We start from the raw sequence: 27,643 nt of genomic DNA, 5'->3' as shown, positions 1-27,643 counted from the left end.
TCACTCTTGATTTCTTTATCCCAAGTTTTTCAGGCCGGCGTCTCTTTGAAGTCCTGCTTGTGATGTCATGCATTCTGTCCTGTTGTAAACTGTGTACACATGTTCGGTGACGCAGTTGCGCAAGAAGTACTGCTCGCACGATGTGTGCCGATCAGCCAGTGCGTTTTCCTTCACCCACAGGACACAGTGCAGTCCATTTGTGTCTTCCTTTGATGAAGTTTCCTTTACCTTTAACACTGAAAGAGGAAAATGGACAGATTTTATTGAAATACCAGAGTGCATAAATTGCGTGTGGTCACAGACACACGCTTCCCCTCACCTATACATGTAAACAACGCACGAAGATTTGTTTCTTTTGTACGTTTTTCTTACCTACACGTTTACCCACAATATGGAATAGTTTGCAAACGTGTGTAGAGCAGAAATACATAACAGTTCATAACTTTTTTCGCCCATTTGTACTTACAGCTATCTTTTTGCCACTTTCGCTAGCAAAGCTTATACCATATATGGTAGCTGTGCGTTCCGTTCATGTCAAGTATTGAATTGGTAACAACATATATCGTCCATTGAAGGTTTCTGGTAAATGTTACTCGTAGGCCACAAATGTTCACATAAAAGTGAGTCATCAGTGAACTAGACTACCTTACCTATTATTGACGGCACCAAAGCCAACCACATCCTTTCCGACCACGCTATCCAAGAAACTTTGGATGTTGCTGCCCTTTACACTAACATACCCATGAGTGAATGAATCGAAGCCATGTCGGAATCCCTCGCAATCAATCCCCAAGCGCACCCTCCTTGAAGTTTACATGTCGCTCTTTAGATTGGGTCCCACGCTCAACTATTTCGAATTCAATTTTATTCCCTACCTGCAAACTTTCGGCACTAGCATGGCGACACCATTCGCTCCCACGTATGCGAACATTTTCACGGGACAGCTTGAAGCAGACCTGTTGAAATCCTACCCTTTAAAACACCATACCTATCTGTGTCACATTGACGACATATTTATATGTGAACAAGGCACAAGCCCGTTAACCCACTCAATTATCCATTTCAATCGTATTAAATTTACTGCTCACCACTCTGATAGTCAAATCAACTTCCTCGTCACGACGGTCTACATAGAATACGGAAAACTGAGAACGACGCTTTACCAGGTGCCTAAGGATAGCCAGCAATATTTAGACTACAACAGTCATCACTCGCGACACTAAAAGCAGGGAATTCATGTCAGACGAGCGAAACGAATTAGAAGAACGTGCAGCGAAGACAACGATTATATCCACCACTTAAATGACCTTAAAACGACGCTAGCAGAAAGAAACTATCCACAAGCTGCTCTCAGCAGAGCTTATGATTTCTTGTCAAGAGTGGAGAGACAGTCGGAATTAGCTAAGAAACAGCTTACACCAGAATCTAGCAGACAAGCAGCCTTTATAAGAAAATATTCTGATGCCCTCCCAAATATAAACAACATTCTACAAAAATGCCACACAATATTGTCAAGTAAGGAGCGTCTGAGAAAAGCGTTCCCGCAAGTACTAAGGGTTACCTATCGCTGCAACAGAAACATTAAAGAGTGCGTGCAAGAGTCAGCCAACGTCATTCGCCCGTAATAAAATGATCTTGTCGTCCCAGGTGCAAAACCTGTAGGTACCTACGAAATGACATTAAAATTAAGAGCACCACCAATAATTATACACAGGAAGTGAAAACTAGGTTTGCTTGTGCAAGTTTGCATGGGATTTATATGCTTGAATGTTCCCTCTGTAAGAAACAATATATTGGTGAAACAGGATAATCAAGGAACGTCGGATTAAGCGGACATAGCGCGGACACAGCTCAAAGGCTATATATATATCCATTTCAGATATATTTCTTTTACAAGAACACCGTTCTGTACCGCTCCTTTTCTTTTATTATCCCTTTTAGAGACACAATAGCCCACGACCTCCAGTAAAGCAGATAATAGACGCGTGCTGTGCACACGGCCGTTGACATGCCGGCTGACACATGGCCGTGTCGCCAGCCTTGTGAGCAGCCATCATTTATTCTCCATTCTACACCCTCGCCGCTAACACACCTTCAGTCGTTGCCCCATCCACCCACCTTACCCCTTCTGCGCTTTAGAAGAACTCTACCTATATATAAACACCATGCTGAGCAAAGCATATGTCACCTCGAAAAAGACAAGTCCAATTGTCGAGACGTTAGCTCGAGCTTTTACCTTGTTCTCGTTTCCCTCAACGCTCCAGAAGCAGCACAAAACCGTGCCGCTAGATTCGTTCATTCCATATATCAATACAAGGTCGGCGTGCCATCATTAAAGGCCGAATCCAGGTCGTCGAGTCTTTCTCTTCTCCACCGTATTGTGACAACGCCTTTGTTCCACGAATTCGTTTACAGCTACCGCAGTCGCCCAGCTATTGTCTCACCCTAGGCACGCATATATCATCGCACCGGCCATGCACTTCAAGCGTTACACTCACCCGGTTGTACTGCTGAATTTTCCACTTCGTTTTTTTTTTCTTTCAGACGTAGCATCAACATGGAACGGCCTTTTCCACGAAGTCGCTTTAATCCCTTGTCCATCTACTTTTCTAAAGAATGTAGCTGATAAGCCATTTGACTGTCTCACATCATGTGGCAGTTTTGTAACCACCCCTTGTGCAATAGCCCCTAAAATAGTCTTTGAGGAATTAAAGATATGCGACGTGATGTGAAGAGTAATCTGCACCTCTCTTAGCACTTCCCCCTAGTCACATCCTTTTTGCGACAATTCTGGCGTTTTAAATAGCCTTACGCAACCTCTGATACTTCATCACCGCAGCTTTCGTATCACCCTGCAACCGCAGTGTCCCCATTTTGTGATAGATATTATAACGAAGCAGCTCTAACGACAGTTTTACCGCTTTGTGAACGCACTTACGCACTTCAACTTGGCTTACGTGAAACGTTGTCCGTAAATTATTTTTGTGAATTCATGTCTATTCCACTGCCACGCCTTTTTTCTTTCAGGCGTCAGTCGCATTTCTGTCAGTTTTGCGAAATCGGAACCGAAGCGTCAATTGAATTTCATTTTCTAGTTGATCTAGGTAATCTACATAGAACTTACGGACGTGATCACGCACGTTTTGCCCACATCTCCTTGAAACTCAGTCGAATTTTTAATTTCGCCAGATCACTTTGCAAAAATCCTTTCTTGAGTAATATTTTTGGCAGTAGCTATTACAATCTTTATAGTCACCACTGAAGTGTGCTTGTATCGAGCACGCATTCCTATAGAACAAACAGCGTTCTCTGTCGGGTGTAGTCATATGCGTCTCTGGTGCTGTATCTCTAGAAATATCTTTTATCGGCCCAGTGGTCCTAGAGCGCACACACTTTTCATTGCGATCCTCTCTCACTTCGTAAATAATCGTATGCATCCTGCGGAGATTGTGGTTTCAGCTCCCACTGGCAGCAATTTGCACTCCTAGAACTTTCATTGTCAGTTTTCCTATGGATTCAAATAGAAAAAAAGTTTTAGTTTAACCCTGCATTCTTCGCTTACTGCTCTGTTGGAATCATGTTGTTGTGAATAAAAGCAAACTTGCTCTTCAGGTTCCTTGATTCTTCCAGCGGTCGTTTACTCACTAAGTATCCATGCTGAAAACTGACACAAAAAGCGGCATAGCACGAACTATGTATAAAAAATCCAAGCGTTGTATCTCTTTCTTCTGCAACTTTCATCTTTATTTTCTGTACAGTAGTAGTCCGCGCCTGCCAGTTCCAACTCGCCGAGCTTTTTGTTTTGCTTCATACCAGATTGCACAATGTAGATGCAGTCTGCTTTTGTAGTTGTTGGCGACATATGTAGGATCCCCAGCAATGCATACATACTTGATGCCTTATGTCTAATTAATGACAGATGGTAATCAAGCGACCGGAATAATGAGCTTGCTATTCTTTTTGCATGAAGAAACAGATCTGAAAAGCGAAAGCAAAAGTGTTGCTTATCTGAAGATCTCATGGCAGGCTTTTAGCATATGGCAGATGTTAGCAGCGTTAACTTCCTCAAAATGTGAAGATCATAAATTGTGTGTATAAATTAATTTTTAAGGTATTTATAGTTTGAGGTCAACGTTTCGGAATACAGAATTTGGCTTTGCTATCTTAATATTTAGGGCACGCATTCATAGCAAAATATTTTTGCGTGAACAATTGACAACGACATAGTGAAGGGGGACACACGAGCGCTTTCTTTTCGGAATGATACAGAACATATACACCCCAGCTATCAGCGCTGAGCATGTGCAACAAAAGCGCTCGTGTGTCCGCCTTCACTGTGTCCTTGTCAATTGTTCGCGCGAAAATATTTTACTGTGAATTCGTACCAACTCGCCCAACTATCAGTTCTGCTTTAGGGCACGAACTATTTCTTCTTAAAAAGCACGATTGCTCAAGAACGTTGTTCATCCGCTGAAATAATCGTGATAATCCACCGAAACACCGTGTCTAGAAATCTTCCAATTATCAAGAAGTTATCTGATCTCTGTTTCATCTTCGATGGGATTACCAAATACCAAAACGATTATGGGCGAAACACAAAGCAGAAGACCCAGGACTCGGCCTTCTATTGATGATTGGAATTTTTCCCTGCTTTTTCTTTCAAAAAATGTACAGTTAGTCAAGCTCAAATAAAAGCACACTTAATGAACGTTGCCTTCTAGAACAATTCTACACATACGTACAGTCAGCCGCAAAAGTTTACGAGACGCGGGATTTGCGAAAGAGCCAAATTTTCGCGAAGCCTGTGCCCGTAGCCTCTAATTGAAAGCGCTTATCCGTAGCAGTTCTTGCGAACTCCACTGTGATCCAATAAATTACAAGTGATACGCCTTAACAGAGCACAAATCCGCATTTGTCGTGGTGCGTATGCACCACGCACCTCGCGGTGCTTTTTTTTTTTTAAGGCCCAAAGCTTTCGTCCAATGGGTTTGAAGTTTGATAAGTAAACTTTCATTAAAATCGCCAATTTTTTTCTTACAGCAGAACGATTAGAGGCTGAATGTCTGCATAAACTGGAATGTACTATCGCGAGCAATAACCAATAGCTTGGAAACCGAGTTAGAGTGGTACGCGGGGGGCGCTATCGAAAATAGAGGGGAAGGAAGGGCGCTCTTCCGCTAACTGTTGGCACTCCCACCGCGTTTGCGTTTGTGCGAAATGGCAGCGTAGGGCATTTCACTGGCCGCCGATAGCCGATAAGCCGGTTGCGTGCACAGTAACTTACAGCGAGCCATTTTTTTTCAATCATTCTATTTCTTTTTTTTTTGAGCGGAGATCCTAGGCGCCTGTTCCTGCGTTTAGGGTAAGGTATTTTCAGATATACCCCCGTAGGACGTGATGTATATATTATGGAGCACATCGTGTCACGCGTTCCGGACAGACGGACAGATTTCCCAGGGAAGTAGTTCTCGATCGTTTACCCTTCAAAAAAGTGCTGCTATTGGACACGCTTTGGTGCACAATGTTCCGCACTTTGCATAAAGCGACGCACGGTGAGAGTGCCAACAGTTATCACAACAGCGTCCTCCTTTCCACTTTGTTTCCGACGACGGCCGCCACGTATCGCTCATAGCAGGGCTCGAGGATACCTGACACGCGCTCTTGTGTTCCCGCTCATATTGCTGACGATAGTACGTGTTCCCAAGTATTCCTGAACAACGCATTTGTATTTTATTTTAGTGTGTCCATCGTCTAGGGTGGCGGAATCTAGTTTCTAGTGGTCACTTTGTTTGACGTATAAGCGGTTAGTGGTTACGCCGGTTCGAGCTGGTGGAGCGCATTACCTCGCCCGACAAGAAAAAAAAGCTGAATATTTTTTTTAACTCACCTGTCCGCTTACTTCCCAAGTAGCCGACCTCCATCACGCAGCAGGATTCCCTCGTGTGCAAAAACTTGTACCACATTTTTGGACCAGCTAAAGAAAGGAAGAATCCATGAACATCTTATCTCACAAAAAGTCTGCCCGTGTGCAATTGAGCATAGCAGCAGGAAAACAACGTTATATCGCCATGCGGTGTGACGAGTGCTGCCTAGACTCAAACCGGTAAGAGGCGAACTTCGGAGAAAACTGTCCGTTGTGCACACTAGTGCCCTCTAAACTATGGTACAACTTGCTGGCGGTGATAAAAACTATGCTGGCTGTCATAGAATTCAATGACGAGGCCATCATGTTTTACCCTATTTATAGGGGCGTCATCTCGCATCCTGCACTACATTGAGATGTTCCATACAGCCAGATTATGGGCTACTTTGCTTCGTTCTGACGTAAACGGCTGCTGATCGAGCTAGCGCGCATTTTAGGATGTGGCTACAGTATTCGAAACGCACTGAAACTCCCTGCGCAGAGAGAGTTGACCTTTGGGCTGTAATCCAAAAATTAAATGCAGATGTCGTCGGCGTATAACTAAACTGGGACTGTCTTGGACACTGTCTTCGTGGCATGGGATTAACAAGTTGTGACCCCGTTAAAATAACATAAGGGACAGGAAGCTAACCAGCGGCGCACCTTTCGCGGTTTCCTTCCAGTTACTCAGCGCTGGCCCTAACCTCACGTGCATTCACCAGCCACTGAGGAATGTATGAATCAAGCAAAGGAGCTAACCTGCTGACCCCCAGCCACAAGAATATACCATCCTCGTAACTGCATCCAAACGCAGAACCCAGAATCTAAGCTCTACGAAGCTCCAGAAAGCTTGTCGTATTGGGCAACTTTGACACTTTGACACAAATTCAGCGACGCATTCCGTACTGTAGTAGTCAGGAGCTCTTACGCAGTTTCGCGTGATGACATATTGAAAAATCTACGCACATCAACTGAAATTCTCTTTTTTTGTTTACTTGGGGCTTTTATTTTTTGTTATTGCAGCTAGTTTTGCGAAACATCTTTCAATTTGTTGGTGGTCTATTGTTATATTCTCGTGCACCTTATAGGCGCACCAAAAAATTTGTCTTGTTTCTTTATTTTTATTTTTTATTATTCTTTTTCTCTCGCACTTATTGCATCCCTTTGCCACTACCCCGCTACAGGGTAGCCAACAAGAGATAATCTCTGGTTAACCACTCTGTCTTTCCTTTGCCTTTTTCTCTATCTCTCTCTCTCTATCTTGTCTCGTGAGTTTGTACTTGTATTTCCCTTTATTTTATTCTCTACACACGAGGATCGTAATCAGCCTTTCTTTGTGGAGGACTAAATAAAATAAACTGCCGTCCTTCCAAATAATTAAATGTTTTGCACAATGAAAAAAGGACTATTTGTAGGAACTTCAAAGGCACCATATGCCACCGTAGCAAACTGTATACAATGCCAGCTCGTAGAGGTTTGATTCTCTTTACCCTACTGCTACTCATAGAGTTACAGTGTCTATTCTCACCCGCCGTTGTGGCTTAGCGGCTATAGTGTTCCGATGCTAAGCACGAGTTCGCGGGGTCAAATCCAGACATCGAGGGTAGCATTTCGATGGGGGCGAAGTGCAAGATACGCCAGTGCCCGTCAATTGGGGGCCCGGTAAATATCCCCTGGTGGTCATAATTAATCAGGAGTCTCCTACTACGGCGTTCCTCCTAATCATATTGTGGTTTTGGCACGTAATGCCCCAGAATTCATTTATTCAGCATCTATTATATATGACTGTCTATATGACAGTTTCATTGCCAGTTCGCATGTAAGACTGGAACGCCGAACCGATGACATGCTGGATAGCGCATATGCTTTAGCCACTTTGTATATGTATCGGATACATCTGCTTCTTAAGCCAATATACAGTATACCGCTAAAACCAATAAATAAATGTCTTGGTGACGTTATCTCGGCTGCGCCGACTGTATTGCCCGGATTGTGGTAGACGGCTGCGAATATCTGCATGTGAGCGTCCCATGTTCGCCACAATCCTGAGAAGTCTTCATCAATGTTTGTTTTTCTTTTTTTTATGTAACATCAATACATCATGGCGGTTACTAACGGGGAACTCCAGCGACATTCTATGGTCACGATGTACTAGGAATCAGCTAATACTATCCAGCTGTAAAGCCTGTATCAAATGTACCATTGTAACATGTGCGAGCTTGAAAAAACAATGACGCGAGTGAGAGACTTACTATTCAGTCTCACAAAATGGTCATTTACTTCGCTGCGCTTAAGCAGCCGCCTTTTTAGATAACCGACTGTTCACACTGTAGTGATTGACATGGCTTGAATGCAAAGCAAGGTATCGAAGCGCTGGAAGATGGGTGTGTGTTTAGTTGAGGAGGTACAAATACAAACGCTGACTACCAAGTATTATCGATCACAGAACGTATATTGACACGAGCACGTATCTTTTTTCTCGGGGACTCCGTTTCACCCGCTGACAACCTAAAAGTTGTCGCTTAGAGCAAGAAGCGCTCATATAGAACTTACGCGGACGTGATCGTTACTCTGTCTAGTGTGTATGTCCTCGCCGAACCTTGTATGATCTAAAAACTGCGCGGGCAACGGCGATTACTCTGGAACTTTCGATAGCTGATGTTTAAAAGCCGAAGCGCTCGACCCCCTGGCAAGAATTTCGACAATCGCCAGCTGTGTTTGCGACTATCGTTTGATTATGGTTTTGAGAATAGACGGGTGAGAATAGACACCGTAACTCTATGAGTAGCAGTAGGGTAAAGAGAATCAAACCTAATCAATCTTTGAGTGCCCCTGTTTTTTTTTTGGGCGGGGGGGCAAAAGTCCGTACAGTCAAAAGCTATTTTTGTCATTCACAGTTTGCACCGTCACTACTACGTGGCAATATAGGGAACAGAGTTATCGAACACGGGATCACACAACTGAGGCAAAATTGGCAGGTCCAATGACCACCAGCAACATTTTGAAAACACGTGTTTGGGGCAAAAACAGATAAAATATTTACGAAAAACACAATCTGACCTCTCATATCAGCCTCTTGTATGTTCCTTTATATTCATATTTGCCCAACAAAATTCAGTTGGTATTCAGCATTTGTGTATGTACCTCTTTCTGATAACCACACGCCTAATTGCTAACCAACACCAGAGATACTACGCAATGGCATACTGGCTTTAATGTTGTACTACTTAGTACTAGGGTTCAAGATCAAGTCCCAGCCACGCTGGACGCACTTCGATGACGCCAAAATGCAGACACGCTAGCGTACCTGCATTGAGCGCATGTTAAACGAGCTCAGGAGGTCGAAATAATTCGGTGTCCCTTATTATGGCGCGTCTAATAATTATATCGTGCCTTTAGCACGTGAAATCCCTGAATGCCTTTTTATACACGCCTATCATCTCGTACTTTCGTGCATTGTCGAACTCGCGCTACGAACAAAAAATTAACATTGGAAGCAAATAGTTGACGCAATAATCTTGGGCATAAAGTCACGTACAGGCGGAAGTGTAAACGCATTGTTTAAATATATTCTGTTCTTCAGTATTTGTGAAAATTGACATTAATTTGATCTCGACAATTCGATCGTCGCAGGCCATGAAAGGCACCCCTTATGTGTGCTTCGCATACCGTGCGTTGTGTGTGTATACCGTGCGTTGGCACGATGAGACAAAGTGTAGCATCAGCATGCTAACCCAGCCCGCGATATCACATCTTCGTCACTATGTTTAGGCGGCAGAACATTGTTTGCTTTTTTAACACAACAAACATGAGAAGACGGTCATCTTCTCCACGCACAGTGCTCAGCAATTGAAAGGCGTTGCTCGGCTTGCTAGGTGGCCGGCGCTTTTTGTTTCACAACCACTGACCGCTGAGTGATCGCTGCGGCTCGAGCCTAATGGCATTCACATTGCGTAACAAAGGCCTTCGCTTTCATCGCACGCTAATGCATCAGCCCGGGGTCCTGTACCCATCTGTGATGCAAATGCTCCAGTCACGTAAACGTGAGTTTTCTGAGGAGATTCAAGTTTGAAACGGTGTTTGTTGCTTCCGTCTTTCCGTCACACGCGTTGTCATGGTAGAGTAATTGTCTTCAGGTCGCCTCCTTTTTTTTGGCAATCACCATGTGCCGATAAAAAAGAAAGGACCACCGACACCACGACGAAAAAAAAACTACTGTCCATATATGCAGCTGAGAACCAGATGCGCGAACCGCTGAACCGCTGTGCAACAGCCGCCCGTGGCCGACCTCCGAGAACCCTGTTGGCGGGGCCCTGCGCGCCTACAGAGGTGGCGTTTGAGCGTGTATTTAAGAGGCCACACCATGCACTACCTTATTGGAAGGAGATGACGTTCCGGGCACGGCAAAGAATTTCCCTTCGACAATATGGCGGTGTCCGCTTTGTGAGTGGACTGCTGTCTCGAGAAGTGAATTGACGTGCAGAGCAATAATCAATTTTTAAAACTTTCATTAGTTAAGTACTATACGGCCCAATAACGAAAAGTCTCGGACGTGACCACCAGCCCCCGTCTTCCCGTTGGTGTGCACTTAGTAAAGAACTCAAAAAGCAACGGCATCCTTATGCGCGCCGTAAGCGCTAGCTTTGGTTTGCTTGGACATATGCGGGCTCTAAAAACGTCTGTGTGATCATAATTATTCTATGGCAACCCACAATGACAACTTTGATAGCCCTAGTGTTGTCTAATATGCCAACCGCCATTGCGTAGTTGACCCATACCGCAGGTACTTAATAAGCTATTGATATTCCCTCATAACGAAGTCATTTTCAATACATGAAAATAAAAGGAAAGAGCTGGAAAGTCGAATTCTGCTAAGTGTTCCTTCCTTGTAAGCGTTAATAAATGAATTCATCTAAAGAAACACGGCTCTCATGCAGCAGCCATCGTGGTAGTAGTAATAGTCCAGAATAATGCTTTTGCTGCCAATACTTACCGTGTTTCATCTACGAATGCGATACCGAAAAAGGCAGTGTCCATGACCAAAAACGTCTCATAACAGAATGTTTACTATTACCTTAACTGTTTACAAATAATTTCAAAACTTATAGAAGGCAATACGATATGTATCTAAAAGGACACCTTGTTGACGAAACTTTTTGGGTTGAAACATTATGGTGTGTTGGTGAGAGTCTACATTGGCAACGATAACGTGGAAGTTTATATATTTGCTTGCCTGAGCCTTCAGTTGTTCTCATGGTGTTGTACATTCCTTCCTCGTTACTAAACGCTGCTAGACCCTGGTTAATGGACATCCTGAAAAAAAGAACATTTGTAAAACATTACCCTTCGTCGTTATTGCTTAAAAAATCGCAGTCATTCGTTCCACACAAGACATCTTGTTCACAGTAGTTTTTTCTTGAGAAGAGCACATTGGTCGCGGTGGCCTGGCACCAAAATTATTTCGATAGAACCCGCCCTTACCCATTCGGGAAAAATTCAAAGGCAACCCTTTGTCCCATTTTGCATGCATCCTTTACTCATGTCATGACTCGCGGGTCAGCCTGAAAGTAATGAGCAACAATTTTGCACAATGTGAAATGCTAGATTACCCAAGCCGAAAGTTTCACTGTATTGTTCAGACCTTTCACCAAATTTCTACGCTGTCTCCACCTCTCTGCCCAAACGTTTACCACCAATCCGGAAACCTAAACTTCCTTTCAGACAGCGCTCGGTACCAGTCTTGCAGGGACAGTGACCAACTGCTGCACAGATCGTCTCTTGTGCTTTCTATCGCTGACCTCAGATTTTACTACATTTCGGGCTGCTGGGCAAACACTTCTACTCGCATTCTGTCAGTTTGCTCCGCAGATAAGCGAGAAGTGTGAGGGCCTGCATTGTACTGCTGCAACATTAGTATTTGTGCCGTTCTCGTGTCGTGAAATAACCAATTGGGCTCCGGAAGAGTTTCAGTGCAACGAGAAACAGCGAGTTTCAATCACTTGCTGAACTGCACTGTTCGCAATTTCAAGTTCTAATTGATGTGCTATTACTCGTCTCGTTTCTCAGCCGCGGCTTTCCCAGGGCGACCACTCTAAGGCTCATCTTCAGTGCTCGCGTGACCATCTTTAGAATGCCTGACTCACGGTCGCACATTTCTCGAGCTCATATCCCCGTCAACGTACGAAAACTTAAGCCAGGTATGAATTTTTGCGCATCAAATCTGCTCTTTCGCGAGCGCACGCTAATAAAACGAGACATCCCTTGCTATTATGTTGCTTAACGCACTATTGGCTCGCTTATTTAAGACGCTGATGCCGAATTTCCGTCCATGATTGCAAGAGAGATGGCGCCAGTTTAAACATGCTTTAGGTGCGCACCCACCTGAATGAAATGCACCATTGTAGGTACAATAGGCTCGGCGTTGCGGTCCATGTACGCCATGCTTTCGCGAGCCCCTTGCCGTCATATGCATACATATTGCCCAGTCTTTTCACTCACTAGCTCAAGGTCCTTTTCTCTCAGAGTCTATTTCATATGCATTCTACGTGTTACACTATCAGCGAATCCCCATTGCTTCTTGTTAATCTTAAAGAACAAACAAACCTTTAGCTAACAGTGTGTCGGCCCATCATCACACCACTATAAGCGGTTCCGCGTGAGGAGATAGTCAAACATTGTTTTACACTTAAGGAACATGGAAGCCCATGTTCAATGAACGCATGTAGTTTAGGTGGCTCTTCCATGAGTGTATCTTGAGTAGTATCTTACCATTTGCTGGCCGCGTGATTCCAGAACTTCACAATTTGTTTTGCTGTGTGGTTCTTGTCATTCTTGTGAATTGTTGTGGTTGTTAGGCAGTCCGATATATTATTTCCCAACGGGTCGTAATTCCTCGCGATGACATGTAGAGTCACTCCTGTTTGTAAAAACTGAGCAAGACGAAAAACGTGGTTTACTTGGCATCACTAATTCACAGTGAGATAATTGCATATTTCAGTGCACTTGTTTGAACTGAGTATGGACTTTTTTTACGAGCTTGAAATTCATTTTGCTCGTTTCCTACTTGCATTTCATTCTGTAATTCATGCACGTCTAAACTGCTTCACAGTACGATCGATCTTACGGTGGAAAAGTGATGAAAGCCTGTGTGAAACGGCCGGACAGGAAAGTGTGTCACGTGGGTGTTCTTCTGGTGGTTTCATGTCTTTTCCACCAAAAGAAACGGGAACCAACTCAACCAGCGGCAATTATTCGTACGATACAGTCTCGCAAATGAAAATGAGGGCTACGTGACTTTCGCTATACAGAAACACAAAGATACAGCAAAATTGTAGGCAGAGGGATTGCAAGGAGTGCATCAGAATATATGTAAAAAAAATTGCTGCCGTTTTCCGAATGTAGCACTCCCGTGAAGCCCAACCGCACGCTACAGGGGCGTGAGGAATGTGGTGTGAAAGCTCGTTAATTCGAACTTCATTAATTCGAATTTATGGATAATTCGAACTGTACGATTTGGTCCGGCCAAGCTCCACAGAAGTCTATGTATAAAAAAGTCCGTTAATTCGAACGCGAGAAGGTTCCCTCACGGATAATTCGAACTACGCTCGCCTGGCACACGGCCAGAGAAACGCGCCTACGGCCTACACACAAGGCTGTATTGCCTCCTAAACGGAGAGAACGGCGAGAGAAGGCAAAATCGGAAAAAAATCTAACCGACGCGGGGTCAGCCAGAAGGCAGCGGCGGCTGCCGCCTCTCCGTTCTACGTAACCTCTGACACCTCTTGCCCGTTGCGAATCTCGGAGGCTTTGCAAATCTTGTACAGCTGCTAATGTTGTGCGGAGATGTCACGGCAAGCGCCAAAACACAGCGAATCAAGTTCGCCGCAGCTGCGCTTGCAATCAAGAACCAACGAATCAGGGCCTTCGCCACCTTCACATGTTCGGCGTCTTCGTCTCGGCAGTCTTCATCGGTTGTGTACCTCTGTTTTCAGCTTAGGAGGTATCGGCCGTCGCGATTCATTGTGATGGTGTTAAGCCTCGGCTAACGTTCGTTTCTGTGGACATCGGTGGTGTGGCACAGTCACACCCAGAGCTTCGACTTGAAGATGGCGTATGCCCGCGGCACACGCCATCACATTCTGACACGCCAAATTTCTTACATTCCCTACTGCTTCCAAATCGCAGTGTACTGTTGCTCTCCTTCACTTTCGTTAGTTCGAACTTTCGTTAATTCGAACTGAAGCGGCTTCCCCATGCGGTTCGAATTAACGAGCTTTTACTGTATTTGGCTACAATAGTTCCCAAGTTTATCTCGAAGGTCTGCCTTCACCCCGACACAACGTCATTGGCACTAAACGAATGAAAACAAAAACTAATTCAATGTCGATTCTCACCGCTCTAGCGCCCAACAAGCAATAAAAAACAATGTTCATTGAAAGATTAAAACCTTGAATTTCTTTTCTACTTAAAAAAAAGCCTTGGCGGCTACGCTATATGTACTATTTAAACTCCGCATAAGCACTTCATTTGAAATATCTACTACTAAAAATGCCCTTATTAAAAATGCCATGTTCGTTTATATTATGTGTACACTTTACTAGTGTTTTCTTTCTCTCGTTCATTCAGGCTGTGGTTTACCGCTGGACTGACAGACAGTTCGCCGCCACATGCCAGCGCTGAGATACCTGAGGGGCTATCACTTTACTAGGTGGCATATAGGCATTGAAATATGCATTGGCCCTTTTGACCAACGGTGCAATCTCGAATTAAGCGCACACATCTATTTTACTTCTCTTCTCTTCTTTTTGCAGGCTCTGTGGGCACATTTGACAAATCAGTCAGAGCTGACCAGCTGACTTAACAAGTTCAGCTTTCTGATGGCTATGCTACCTCCAACAATGCGCGTTATGTCCCACCGAGTGAACGCTAATGTACTTTTGTCACCACTGATTATTTTTTCAAGCAAGTTAAAGTTAACGACCCAATATTCATAATATCCTTCAGAATGCGCACCTAATAGCCTTCAGCTTGTAATTTTTCAAGCAAATTCTGGGCGAAACTCTTACACAAAAAATCAGATGTACCTGCTAAAAGCACGCAAATACAGCTAATAGACTACGGTGTTTGTTTGCCATTATCTGTACCAAATTTCATCTTATCTCAGTTATATTATCCCTGAGTGATCGTTGAAACCAAAGTTTGCTTCTTTTCAATACAAAAGTGCTTTCTGCCTATTACTACAAAGAAGTTTTCCTTGCCGTTTGGCACAAAACACACGTCGGCTTTGGAGCTCAATTTAATAAACTAGATTGGTGCAAGAAAGTAATCACTAGCTTTAGCTCATTCACATCTAGCGCACCAATTTGTCAGCGTTCTCAGTGACATGCAAGGGTTTTTCAATAAAGATTTCTCCTGGTCCACTTCACTTTGCAATGAATAAAGGAAATTTCACACAGTACTACACGTGAATCTTAAGTTATAAAAAGGCATTCCGCCCTTTCCTAGCGGATATTTCAGTTTAACAGGTCAGAAGACTGAGGAAAGCGGGAGAATGGAGCCACTGGCAAACCGTGACCGAGCAGTTGCTAGACTTCTCCTAATTGCAACACACCTTAAAAATTGTTTCATGAAATGAGTACGGTCCATGATACGGATGCCCTTTCGTATGACATTTTAAGCACTGGCATCGGCAGTTTAAATGTTGACAAAACTGAGTCAAAACGCCTCCGATTCTCAGTCGACCTTGCGCAACCATTGTTGGCACAGGTGTTAAAAACTTGGAAGCTGCCCTATCAAAAGAACGCCGTATAACAATTGAACAAATGGCTGAAAAGGTTACGAGCAGTAGAATCTATATAAAATAATAATCAGGAACATCTGCCCATGTGATACGTGTCAGTGCTTTGGTTTTCTCACTTGCCTTCCGCTATTCACAGAGACGACCAAGTGACCTACAGTCGTGAACCTTTGACCTCGTGCCTTAAGGGGAGAGGTGGCATTAAAAATCAATTTCCTTGTTTCTTTATGGATGTTTATGAAAATTGGCACACATATTTGGAACGCCTCCCTGATGGTTCCAAAAAAGTTCCAGAATGATACCTTGCGAACGTTTTATACAAAGAATTTTATCCTTTTAGTTTTCTAGAGGGCCTACGGATCCTAAAACACACAATGCATAGCTAAGTGCGTCCTGAAGGTCGTGACGTTCTTGCCTTTCTTTCCCAACACAATATTTTTGTAATTTAATTTTTTTATGTTACCGTTACAGCAAGCACACGTTTTGGATGAAGAAATAGCCACACCATAGGTTTATAAATTATCAAGATAAGAAAGCAAGGATGTCGCGACCTGTACAGTATTCTAAGAAACATGACAAAAAGCAGCAAAATAGGCTAAACGCCAACAAAGAAATTTGCTCAGGAAACTGACCAGGAAGGCAAAAAATAATGGTTTTTGAGAAAACGACTCTCAAAGTTTCACATTCTCGTCAGTGCTCTAAAATTCACCACATTTGTAGACTTTGGTGTGTTTTGTGATGTGGGGCTTCTTAGACATGTGGCACCTGACCTGGTGCGCCTTCGTTCGCCTTTTTTAGTATGGCGTTCTTTACTGCTGCTCTACAAAGAGCATCGTGCCCGGGTTTCAGGTAAGAAAAAAAGTGCAAAGCTCTGGGTGAGTATGAATATAGTTCCAGTGTTCTACCTGTGGACTGCCTCATTGATAGCAGTCTCCAGTGGAATCAGGCAGGCTTTTTTTTTTCTTTTCGCTGAATCGACCATGTTACTGAATCAAGGCTTTCAGCAGCCATCCGAGTCATCTTCATTTGACAATGGCTGTCGGTTTCGGGATCAGAGAGCCACTTATACATAGGCAGCCGTACAGCTGCTAGGTGCTTCCCACCTTGTGCTTCTGCACGATGCCTCATTTCTGCAGCCAGGCGAGTGTGCCTGGCTACAGGAGTCTAGCAAACAGAGCTATGAGGTTTTCTTTATGAATGGGTGTTATGATAGCTATAATTACGATATTACGCACCTTTACAAGATTACGAGATATGCCTTTACGCGAGTCCGCAATGTCGATGCGCGAAATGCCTAGCCGTTGGCTCGAGGAGTCGACGCTCTATGTGCTTAGTCGCGCAATCAGAGGCGCCGGTGTACGAAATACTTAAGCGAGGGTCCGAGGATTGCATGCGCGATGGTCGGGAACATCGAGTACTGAAGGGCTTAGCCGCATGTGCGACGATTCCTTGCGCGAAGCTCGGTCGCGAAGCCCGCGTCACCGATGCTCGAGATGCTTATCCGCGGGTCTACGATGTTCCACAAACGAAGGTATCGGCCGCGCTACTGCGATGTCTGCGTAGCGCAGTTTTGACATTCGTCGAGATTACGAGACTGTCTAGAGCTCCCGACATGCAAATGCCGCAAAGAGCCGAGAGAACGACACCACTACGGAGCCAACGCCGGAACAATGGTGGACCACGCTGGAACCACGTGACGGGCGCGGCCAATTGGAGACTGCGGAACGACCTTCAATCATTCGGTTTTTGTGCGCTTGTTTCTGTATCGAGGAGATATCTGAGGCGCAGGTTTGAAGACAGAGAAATGCGCATACTGACGAGACTAAGATGGCGCCGCTGGTTTGCGCCGTTCCGGAGATAATGAGGCGTGAATAACATTGTTCTTTCATGATTTCAGCGAAATCTTTCGCCAATTTTACTGATTCAAAAAATTTTTACAGCACTTCTTTGTGGTTTTCAGTAGGGATATTTCGCAATCGGTTAGAAAAGGAGTTATAAAAACTGAAAATAGGATTTTCAAAAAATCGATTTTTTGACATTTCTTGCTACGCGAAGACCGCGTCCCCCCTTAAGAAGACGAGATGACTGTTGCAAATTTGGTTACACCAGACGCAACATATATTTACCATTATGACCAAGAAAAACGAATCCGAGGACACCTAATCACTTTTTATGAGTTGTGAATTCGTAAGCATTAATGCCCAATTGAGTGCCGCTAAGCGGTCGTTCGAGTTTTGCGCTGCGAGTAATGCACCATAGCGGTTCGCGCAGCCCAAGCCAGCAAACAGCAGCAGCCTGCAGTCCACATGCCAACGCCACATGCCACCGACGCCCTGCGCGACGAGAGACGAAGGAGCAGCAGCGGCCACCAGGGCCAGCAGGCGCGCGCAGCAGCTAAGCCCAGTGGAGAGTGGAGGTGAGAGAGAGAGAGATAACCCGTGCCCCGTCTATCGAGAGGGACACGGATGGATGGATGGATGGATGGATGGATGGATGGATGTTATGAGCGTCCCCTCTGGGTTGCGCCACTCGTCGATGACAACCCGTCTTGCCCCGTGGCGTCGCGTCTAGGTATCTGTTCCGGCGAAGCGCCTTGATGACGAGGCGCAGCTTGAGGCCCTCTCATCTCACGCACCACCGCCTCTTCTGCTCCACTCTGTTGACCCACGCTCCCGGCGTGGCAACAGGCTCCCTTTGGAGAGACACAGTTGCGACATTGTTTTCCGCACACCGCTCACGCCACCTTCAGCGATTCTTCTAGTGCCACTATTCGCAGAGTGCCATCGAATGCTCAAAACTTGCTCCACAGCATTGCGGAGAAGCCAACAGTTCGCGGCCACGGCAACACGCCGCAGGAATCGGCCGACCAAGTGGGATTGACAGCGGCACTACTGTTATTTTTGTTACTTGTTCCTCGACGCTGCTGGCCGAAAGATGTGTGCTCGCAGATTTCTTTTTTCTCGGTTAATTTCGCAATGAATGTCACACGACGCACTGAAAGCTTTCGCAGTATGACGGCGTTTAAAGAACGTGTTTTTTTTGTTTTTCTAAGCGGGGCACTGCAAAAGTTGCATAAATCCGTGGCGTGTAAGACGCGTCAAGGATGTGCTGGAATCATTAGAATCAACAGAGTCGTGGGCCGGGGGGGGGAGGGGGCATTACAAAAGCATTCATGCGTGCGTGCGATTACTCTCATCATTCACCTGGATTGTATGTAGCTTGCATAATTCACGCACAATAGATGTTGAATATCACAGCGCTGTTTCTTGAGAACACCCATTCACGTCTCTCGGCTGTCACCAGCGGGGATCACATGCATGCCTAATAAGAATTATAGGTAACCTATGAAAGCTTAGAATTATATTTGACACTTTCCGTAGGAATTGGAAAGGCTCGCACATATTGCTACCATGCGCCGGTATGTGCGTTTGTCGCACGCTGTATATTCAGTAATCATTAGATAATAAGGTATGCAAGGAAAGTCCAGGCTTGTAATAATTTAGGTGAGTCATGGACTTGCATTCGCAAAATGATAAAGAATGGAAAGAAAGCGAGAGATAAAAATCCCAGGGTCCTTTATGTTATCGCTAAGACGACTTGAAGGTGAAAGCCCAAGTGCTGATGCATTAAAGACGGACACATGACGCACACAGTCGATGGTTGACAACAGATTTCCTGCCGAAAGTCACTGGTACCACCGAAACGGGAGCCTACTAGGATAACGTGCTGCCGAAACTAAAAGCAGTCATCAAAATCAGCAGGCGTCGCATGCACTCAATAGGCCTCCCGCTCCTTCAACAGCAGGCAGCCTGCCGATGATGACGCGCTCATCACCGAAGTCATGTCGTGGCTCCTCGGTCAACCTGAGGATGCCTAGTGGTATCACTGCAGCTGCGTAAATTGATGGCACAAGTGTGGGGGTCTCGTTGACAGCTATGTAGGGAAAGAGAAATAAATAGGCCATCATATGTGCTCCTGAACCCACAGGATGCGGGTCAGGGTCAATATTTTTGGAACGGCCCTCGTAGCAGATTACTTTAGTGAATCCGGAGTCTCCTTGGATTTATAGCTATTTCTATTACTTTTCTACGTAGCCATAACTCCTTGAAGACTTCGGCACGGGCTGCACGTTTTACGTATATCTTTGTCAGCTAATTCCGTGAGACTCCATGCAATATGCCTTATAAATTCATGACACCATTTACAAAGCGACAGGCGTACACTTGAATCAGCTTTGCAGACTGGTACACTGTGGTAACCTTTGTGTACAACAAGACTGTTCAAGTTCGCAACTTGTACATACAATTTCGTTCAAGGGCGAAATGGTTTTATATTTCCCTAAGCAAAACGTGTATTATAATTTTGTGTTTCAAATTATTTGCCTCATATCCGAAAAAAAGCAATAACTCAGTACTTACCCTCCACCCATCTAACTCTTCTTCGGTGGCTTGTCTAGCCGTGTTTACTACACCAGTAGCAAACCAGGCGGCACACAGAATGGTCAGCGAAAGCGTAGCCTTGTCCATTTTGAAGCAGCCTTATGGATGTCTCCCTTGAAACACACTCAGGTTGACCTGCATGACAGTAGAACAGTGATTAGGAGCCGGATATTTCATGTATAACCTTTTAAGGTTGTTCTTAAAGAAAAGCGCAAATTGGGAGTATTCATAATGGTACAAACATTTCAGTTACAGGAAGGGAAAAATTGAATTCGAAAGTTGAGCAGCGGAAGGTTTCTTGCATGCCTTTAACGCACCGTTTCCCGCTGTGGACGTGGTAGAAACCAAACGCTACACCTGCATACAACGAAGCTCTGCTTTAAAGAAGTGTGCGCGAACAATTTTGCGTATGCTGTAAATTTACATGTTTATATAAGGTTGCAATAGAATAACTAATTTAAAAAGTGTTTCGTGCTTTAGTAAAAGTCTGAAATATCTCATCGTACTTTGTCAAACACGAAATTCTTAGAGCGGGTCAATAAGGATGCATTCACCACGTAGATAACCCTATGCTCTTCCATAGATTGCAGCTGGACAGGCTCCAAACATTGTTCAAGAAACATGTTTGCTTGCCTTATCACTGTGTGTACAGACACACGCGCGCGCGTGTGTTGGTGTGTGTGTGTGTGTGTGTGTGTGTGTGTGTGTGTGTGTGTGTGTGTGTGTGTGTGTGTGTTTGTGTGTGTGTGTGCGTGTGTGTGTGTGTGTGTGTGTGTGTGTGTGTGTGTGTGTGTGTGTTTGTGTGTGTGTGTGTGTGTGTGTGTGTGTTAAAGTGCAATTGCACCTTAGCAGAGTCTACGAGTAAAGGTTGGGCTTTCAGGGCATAAGCTGCGACGGTAGAGAACGATGTCGCGGAGCACGAATATGCGGAGCGTGGGGTCCGAGTGTTCAGAATTGAGATGATCGATGAGAACACGTAAACAGTCATGACGCCTTTGTTCAGTGCAGATGTCGTGAATATCAGAAATGGCCAGGTGGCAAGAGTTGGCGTCATGCGCGTCAAATTCGGGCGATCGACAGGATGACGGGGGAGGCAGTTGGCGTTCTTGGGCAAACGGCCTGACTTGCATAAAACAGCAAATGAATATTCTTGGAGCCTTACCTCCATCTACGCAATCATCCAGTGGAGTCTTTAAGTGAAAAGAGCCAACAGAAGGTGTGCTGATCGGTAACCACAAAAAATGCGTGGCAGCACAAGTAAGGGCGGAATTTGGCAACTGTCTACACTAACGCCAGGCACTCCCATTCGGAAGGAGACGAAGGTGTTTACCATAGTTGTCGTGGACAATGAGGGCAGTTTCGCTAACGCTGCTACCGTTCGGACTGATAGGCCAGAGGTCGTGGAGCAAGCGGCTATTGCGCTCGCCCTGGTTGACAGGCGCAGGCCTTTTGTATATAGCGATTCAAAGTCGACCGTTAGGGCCTTTGAGAAGAGCTCTGTGTCTAAGGTTGCTTTTAAAATTATGCAGACATGTGAGATCTCTCAACACTACTAATGTTGGTTCCCTGCTCACCTTGCGATGATTGAGGGAGCCCCCTCCGAATCTCAATGAGTCCGCTCATGAGGCAGCGCGAGATCTGACCCTCCACTCTGCCTCGCGCCACGGCGTGGCGGTACTCCCCGAGAACAGAGACTCCCCTTCCACATACAATGAAATCACGAAGTATTACCTTCTTAATCGCAGGGTTTAGAGTTTGCCTCATTCTAAACTAAACAGGGCTCAGGCACTAACATTACGCTTACTACAGACTGGTACTTATTCTTGCCCATGGAGGCTGAACGTGTTTTATCCGGAGACGTATACAGAGCCTTATTGCCAAGATTGTGGTGCTTTAGCCACGCTCGAACACATGCTCTGGTCTTGCGAAAGAATTGAAGACTCGGCGATCAAGGACGCCTCCAGGTGGGAGGCTGCACTTCGCAGCCCGGACCTGGATGAACAATTCTGGGCTGTCCAGCAGGCTCACGACGTGGCCGTGAGGCTTGGCCTTCCGGTCCCGACGTGGGAGCGGCCCGCTTAGTGGTTAATTATCACTACTTGCAGGACCAAATAAAGTTTCCCATCCATCCATCCCGTTCTGTAATAGAAAAATTCCTCTCGGCGGGTGACAGAAGGTGGCTGGCGTATGCAATCGCGTGCTCTGCGTTACGCTGCCATTGAAAAAGCGCAGCCCCAGTTTCATGGCCACTGGAACATGTGTGAAGTTCAGTCGCGGCAGATGGATCATAATTAGCCAGCAATGCAGGAGCCGCGAGCAAGCCTACGAGAGCAGAGAAGGCTTTGATTTTAGCGAGGGCCCATGTAAAAGCAACGTCCTTGTTAAGTAAGTCGGCAAGTGGGCGAGCGGTTGTGGTTAAATTCTTGATAAAACGACAGAAATACGAGCATAGTCCAACAAAGCGTCTTACGTCAGTGCCGGAAGACAGAACAGGAAAGTTCTGGGCAGCGTAAATCTTGTCACTGTCGGGTTGAACGCCAGCGACACTGGCGATATGGCCAAGAACGGTTATTTAACGACGTCCAAAGGTGTACTTTGATGAGTTCAATTGCAGGCCGGCTCGTCGGAAAACAGCAAGAATAGCAGATTGACACGTTAAACGACGCGTAAATGTCGGTCGAAAGACCATGACATTGTCTAGATAACAGAGGCAATGTGAACCATTTGTAGCCGCGAAGTAAGGAGTCCATCCTTCTTTCTAATGTTGCCAGGACGCCACAAAGGCCGAAGAGCATAACGTCGAATTGGTAGAGGCCTTCAGGTGTTACGAAGACAGTTTTATCCCGGTCCATGTCATCTATCGAAATTTGCCAATAGCCTGATCGGTGGTCTGTCAATGAAAATTACTTGAATCTGTGCAAGCAATCCAAGCCGTCATCAATACGCGGCAAGGGGTAGACATCCTTGCGTGTGATTTTGTTGAGGTGCCTGTAATCCATACAAAAGCGCCAACTGCCTTCCTTCTTGTCGACAAGGACAACAGACGACGCCCGCGCACGGCGAGATGGCTTGATAACGCCTTTAGTCAACACCTTGTCGATTACTCGCTGTATCACTTGTCGTTCAACATGTAAAACACGGTACGGCTGGCGGCGTATCGGGTTGGCGTCTCCGGTGTGAATATGATGGGTGACCACTGATGTCACGGTAAGTTTCCAAGACATGGCGGAGGTCAGCTGCTTGTGCCGGAGGAAGATCAGGTGCAATCACCTTGCCAAGTTCATCTGTCAGAGTCGGCGGATCGTAGCTTGCTGAAGAGGGCGACGGAATTTCATGGTCAAGAACGCGGACTGTCCAATAAAACAGGCTGGTTGATCGTTCGCGAATCGGATGCTGCCGTATTGTAAAAGAAAAGTTGAAAAAAAATGCTCAAAGCGCACGCTATCGACGCCACCAGTTTCTGCCCCTGCCCTGAGTATCTTCTTCATGTTACAAAATTGTTTCTACCAAATTATTTGTGTACTCTGGATATTTTAAACAATAACATTTTACTCACACAGCTGTGGCGTATCAAAGATAAAAACATGTTAATCTGGTGTTACTGTAAATATATTCCTTCGCGCAAAAAAACAAAAAAAAACATTGTGAAAGCATGCAAACTTCTAAATAATATAGAGAAAAGATGCAACCTTTGTCCCAAATCTCGGTTATTTTCCCCTTCGGAGGACTGACCAAAATGCGACCAAAATTGCTACTTTTATGTACTCCACGCGGAAAAGTTTCTTGTCATAAAGATGTCATAATAGAAATTTTTGTCTGAAGTTTTAAATGTTCTGCGAAAAACTGTTGGTAAAAGAATTTGGTTCTTTTTACTTCAACATACCTAAAACATTTGCAGTGAACAAGAGAAATATTCAGCTGATTCACTGAGTCACGCAAAAACATCGCTAACACAGTAGCTGGTAGCAAGGAACGCTTGGTTACATAAGCATCAAGCGCTTAGATACATTCTTATCCTTGATTGCATTTCATTTTGTAGCTGACATGCAGTATTGCATTTGTACAATTCTTTAAATAGTGCCATCCACAGCATCTGGACAAGAAGGCAGGGCACATTGGGTGTAATGCTGGTGACAACTTGCATGACACATCAACAGCAGGAAACATTCTTACACTATCTGGTTAATGCATTGTGTGAATATAAAAAGGATGTGCAAGGCCCTTCCCTGCATTTGCGAAATATACTTGGGCGCACTGAACAAACAGTGGTAACAGAACAAGAACCAGTTGAATATACCCTTGCACATAAACAGCTCCTGTGTACGTGCCCTGTAATATTTCTGGGTGTGCAGGTGTTGAGGCCCTCTTGCCGGTTTATGTAAAGAACTCGATGACTCGGGACAAAAAATGCACACTGCAGCAGTGTTGCGCCTGTTAGCCTTCAATCTGTAATAGAATTTATGAGGAATATTCAATACTGTGGCTGAAAAGCTAAAATCTGTTGATCGTACCGATTTTTCCCTTTCTTCTGCTGCTTGAAAAAAATACCCAAGTTATCTTTCTGTTTCAATTTTGTGCATGTATATGCCTATTCCTAATTTCAGAACTATCTGTGCAGCATGTGTGAAGACCTGGAACACTTTAATAGAAGACTTCTCGGCTTCACTCAACTCTCACATATTGCGATCACAAAGTGTCATGTACCGCACTCATGTTAATTGCCAGGCTCACCAAATCGGGCATCAATGGCTGATGCACAAAAAGAACAGAGGTGCCGCAAGTTCATTATTAAGCGTGAGATATTATTCGGCATAATGAATTAGCATTTGGTGCTTTTTCGCTCAAATTGTTGAAGTACTAATATACTTTGAATTAGTGGTTGTTGTGTTTGCTCATTATGCAGAAGCTCGCAAGGGGGTGAAGAGGCTACTTATACAGAAGCTGGAAAGAGGGTGAAGTGACTAAGAAAAACCCTCAACAACGTTGAGAGCATGCCAGAAGAGCCAGTAATTGCTCGCAAAAACGCTTATTGTGTGCTGCCAGTTGCTCTCCTTTCTTTAGTTTTCTTTTTTTGGCAATGTAGTGCATCTGAAGTGATGCTGTGAGCAAGCTTAGCTTTGTGGCTTAAATAGGTATTATTTTCTGCTAATTTAGTTTGCTAAAGCTGCGCATTGTTTATTTTATCCTTTCGTTTTTCAGGATACACCTGCTCAGTTTGCAGGAGCCAGTGTTCCCTACATCAAAAACAACCTGTCTTTGCTTTCGCGATAAATAAGATATGTTATACTATGCCTTTTTTATTACTTCTTGTTGGTTGCTGTTGCCTGTCCTTCATTTCGAATCTCGGTAAGCATTATCTTACATGAAGTCATTGTAATGAGGACGAAATGCAATGACAACTTTATGGAGATACAGTTCAATACAATGACAACCCAATGGAAAAACAGTAAAATGAAAATCAAATGAAGATCCCATAAAAGAACAACGCAATCAAAATCCAATGAATATACCATGGAAAAACAACACAATAATACTCCAATGGATATACAATGAATTCACGGTGGCTACTTTTTTATGACTGTTCAACAAATTCTCCATGAACTACAATGGCAATTATACATTTTTTTCTGTTGGTACAATGATGTACCAATGGAAAATTATAGATTACCTACATTTTTTCTAAGGCCGTTTACATATATATATATATATATATATATATATATATATATATATATATATATATATATATATATATATATATATATCTTGATTGCAAGGCACTTTGCTGCGCGCATGCACAGTGTTCACTCTCTCCCGCTTTCCTCTTTCTAGCCCCCTTTCCCTTCCCCCAATGTAGGGTAGCAAACGCGACGCTCGTCTTGTTGACTAGAACGGACAACAACAGGCTTCTATTCGCGTCCTCCTGTAGCACATTCGAGTATTTGTGAGCATTTGCTAATGTTAGCACAGTAGGCAACGTCATCTTAACATTTCGCCACAGCAGAAAAAAGAAAATCACTTAGGGAGTGTCTCGCGTCTTCGAAGGTGGACATAAATATCGTGCGACTACCCACGAGATGCGGATTCACGACAACCTCGGCGACATTCCGTACACTGCGCCTGCCTTCCGCATCCTAAGCACGCGGCCTGAGACTGGAGACGTGGTTGCGCGAGATGCCCTTTTCGTCGCACGGACAGCGTTAACCTCGCGCCAACGCCTACAATGCTACCGCGGATAAATGCGATCACGAGTGAAATCTTACACACAGCACACACGACACTTAACGCGCGCACAGCAAAGGATGGATCGTTGCAGTGTAACTCACGCGCGCAGAGAGTGCTCCGAGTTGGTAAGCTTTGATGACCAGAAGTCGCCGCGCGTTTCACGCGAGTGTGAGCGAAGCGTCCGACGGACGCTCCTTTTATAATGGCCTCACCACGTAGCGCTCGTTAAGGACGATCAGCCTGCGAGGCGCGTGCGTTTCATTCTTGCAAGGTTGCACCATAAGGGATGCAATCGTGAGGATAAGCGCGTGGTAATCGATCATTTAGCTGTTGAAACAACAGAGAGAGAGGGCCCTGCGGAAGGCACCCTCCATATCTCCCTTCGCGGTCTGATAAGAAACAATACGGCAAGCGAGAAACTGAAAGGGATGCTCGCTGTAAGGGAACCCGACGCGCCAGCGAAATCCGAAAACATGCTTTTGTGCACTGTGCTGAAGTTATTTTGGGGGCTGATAAGGCATCCGGACTTATCGGTATTCAGGTCAAGATATTGAAAAACAATACTGATGTCCTAAGCGTGCCTTTTTGTCACGTGTTTAACCATGCGATAAGTAACAATGTTTACCCAAATGTACAGAAAGTGTCAAAGGTTATCCCTGTGTACAAAACTGGTGATCCGAACCATCGGAGTAGTTATAGACCAATTTCAATTATTTGGGTAGTTAACCCACCATTTGAAAAGCTTATTCTACTACAGTTGAATTCATTTCTTGTAAACAATAACGTTATCTGCGCGCAGCAGCATGGCTTTGTTGCACATAGATCTACGTCAACTGCAGTTTTAACACTTCTGCCATCCCTTAATTCTGATCTTAACAAGAATAACATTGCTGCGTAAATTTTTCTCGATATACGAAAAGCGTTCCATACAATCTGTCACTCTATACAGTTGCTAAAACTGGAATCTTATGGTATCGTTGGAAACGCGCTTCAATTCATCCGCAGCTACCTTAAGGCACGAAGGCAATAAGTGGTAATTAACAAAAATCATTCTCCTTTAACCGGTATCATATGCAGTGTACCACAAGGCTCGGTTTTAGGCCCTATTCTCTTTTCATTATGCATAAATGATTAAGCGGACGCACTTAAGCCGTCAAACGTCTTCACGTATGCTGACGGCACCGCCTTAGTTTATTCATGCGACTCACTCACGTCGCTACAAGACGTTATATCTGGCGAACTGCTAAACGTCGGTAAATGGTTTTCAGAAAATGGACTAAG

At 44.7% G+C, this 27,643-nt stretch overlaps 1 protein-coding gene across 1 annotated transcript; it reads right to left on the bottom strand.

The window, feature by feature from the left end:
• Nucleotides 1–26,598, bottom strand: LOC139047528 (uncharacterized). The gene is made up of 6 exons (XM_070521356.1): nt 26,464–26,598; nt 20,117–20,272; nt 12,671–12,831; nt 11,136–11,215; nt 5,888–5,974; nt 1–236 (listed from the first exon to the last, which is right to left on the bottom strand). The coding sequence occupies exons 2-6, from the start codon at nt 20,222–20,224 to the stop codon at nt 16–18; spliced, it is 657 nt and encodes a 218-aa protein (XP_070377457.1). The 5' UTR covers nt 20,225–20,272; nt 26,464–26,598; the 3' UTR covers nt 1–15.
• Between the last annotated feature and the right edge of the window lie 1,045 nt (nt 26,599–27,643).

The sequence above is a fragment of the Dermacentor albipictus genome, chromosome 7 (assembly GCF_038994185.2).
Source record: "Dermacentor albipictus isolate Rhodes 1998 colony chromosome 7, USDA_Dalb.pri_finalv2, whole genome shotgun sequence".
NCBI classification, from domain to species: Eukaryota; Metazoa; Arthropoda; class Arachnida; order Ixodida; family Ixodidae; genus Dermacentor; species Dermacentor albipictus.
Note: the sequence above shows the minus strand (reverse complement) of the source record. Positions and strands in the feature narration are given on the sequence as shown.

Coding starts and splice junctions, on each gene's coding strand:
- LOC139047528 (XM_070521356.1), bottom strand. CDS start 20,224: ATGGACAAGGCTACGCTTTCGCTGACCATTCTGTGTGCCGCCTGGTTT. Junction 11,216..12,670: donor AATCACGCGGCCAGCAAATG/GTAAGATACTAC, acceptor TCTTTTTTTCAG/GATGTCCATTAACCAGGGTC. Junction 5,975..11,135: donor GAGAACAACTGAAGGCTCAG/GCAAGCAAATAT, acceptor TCCTTTCTTTAG/CTGGTCCAAAAATGTGGTAC.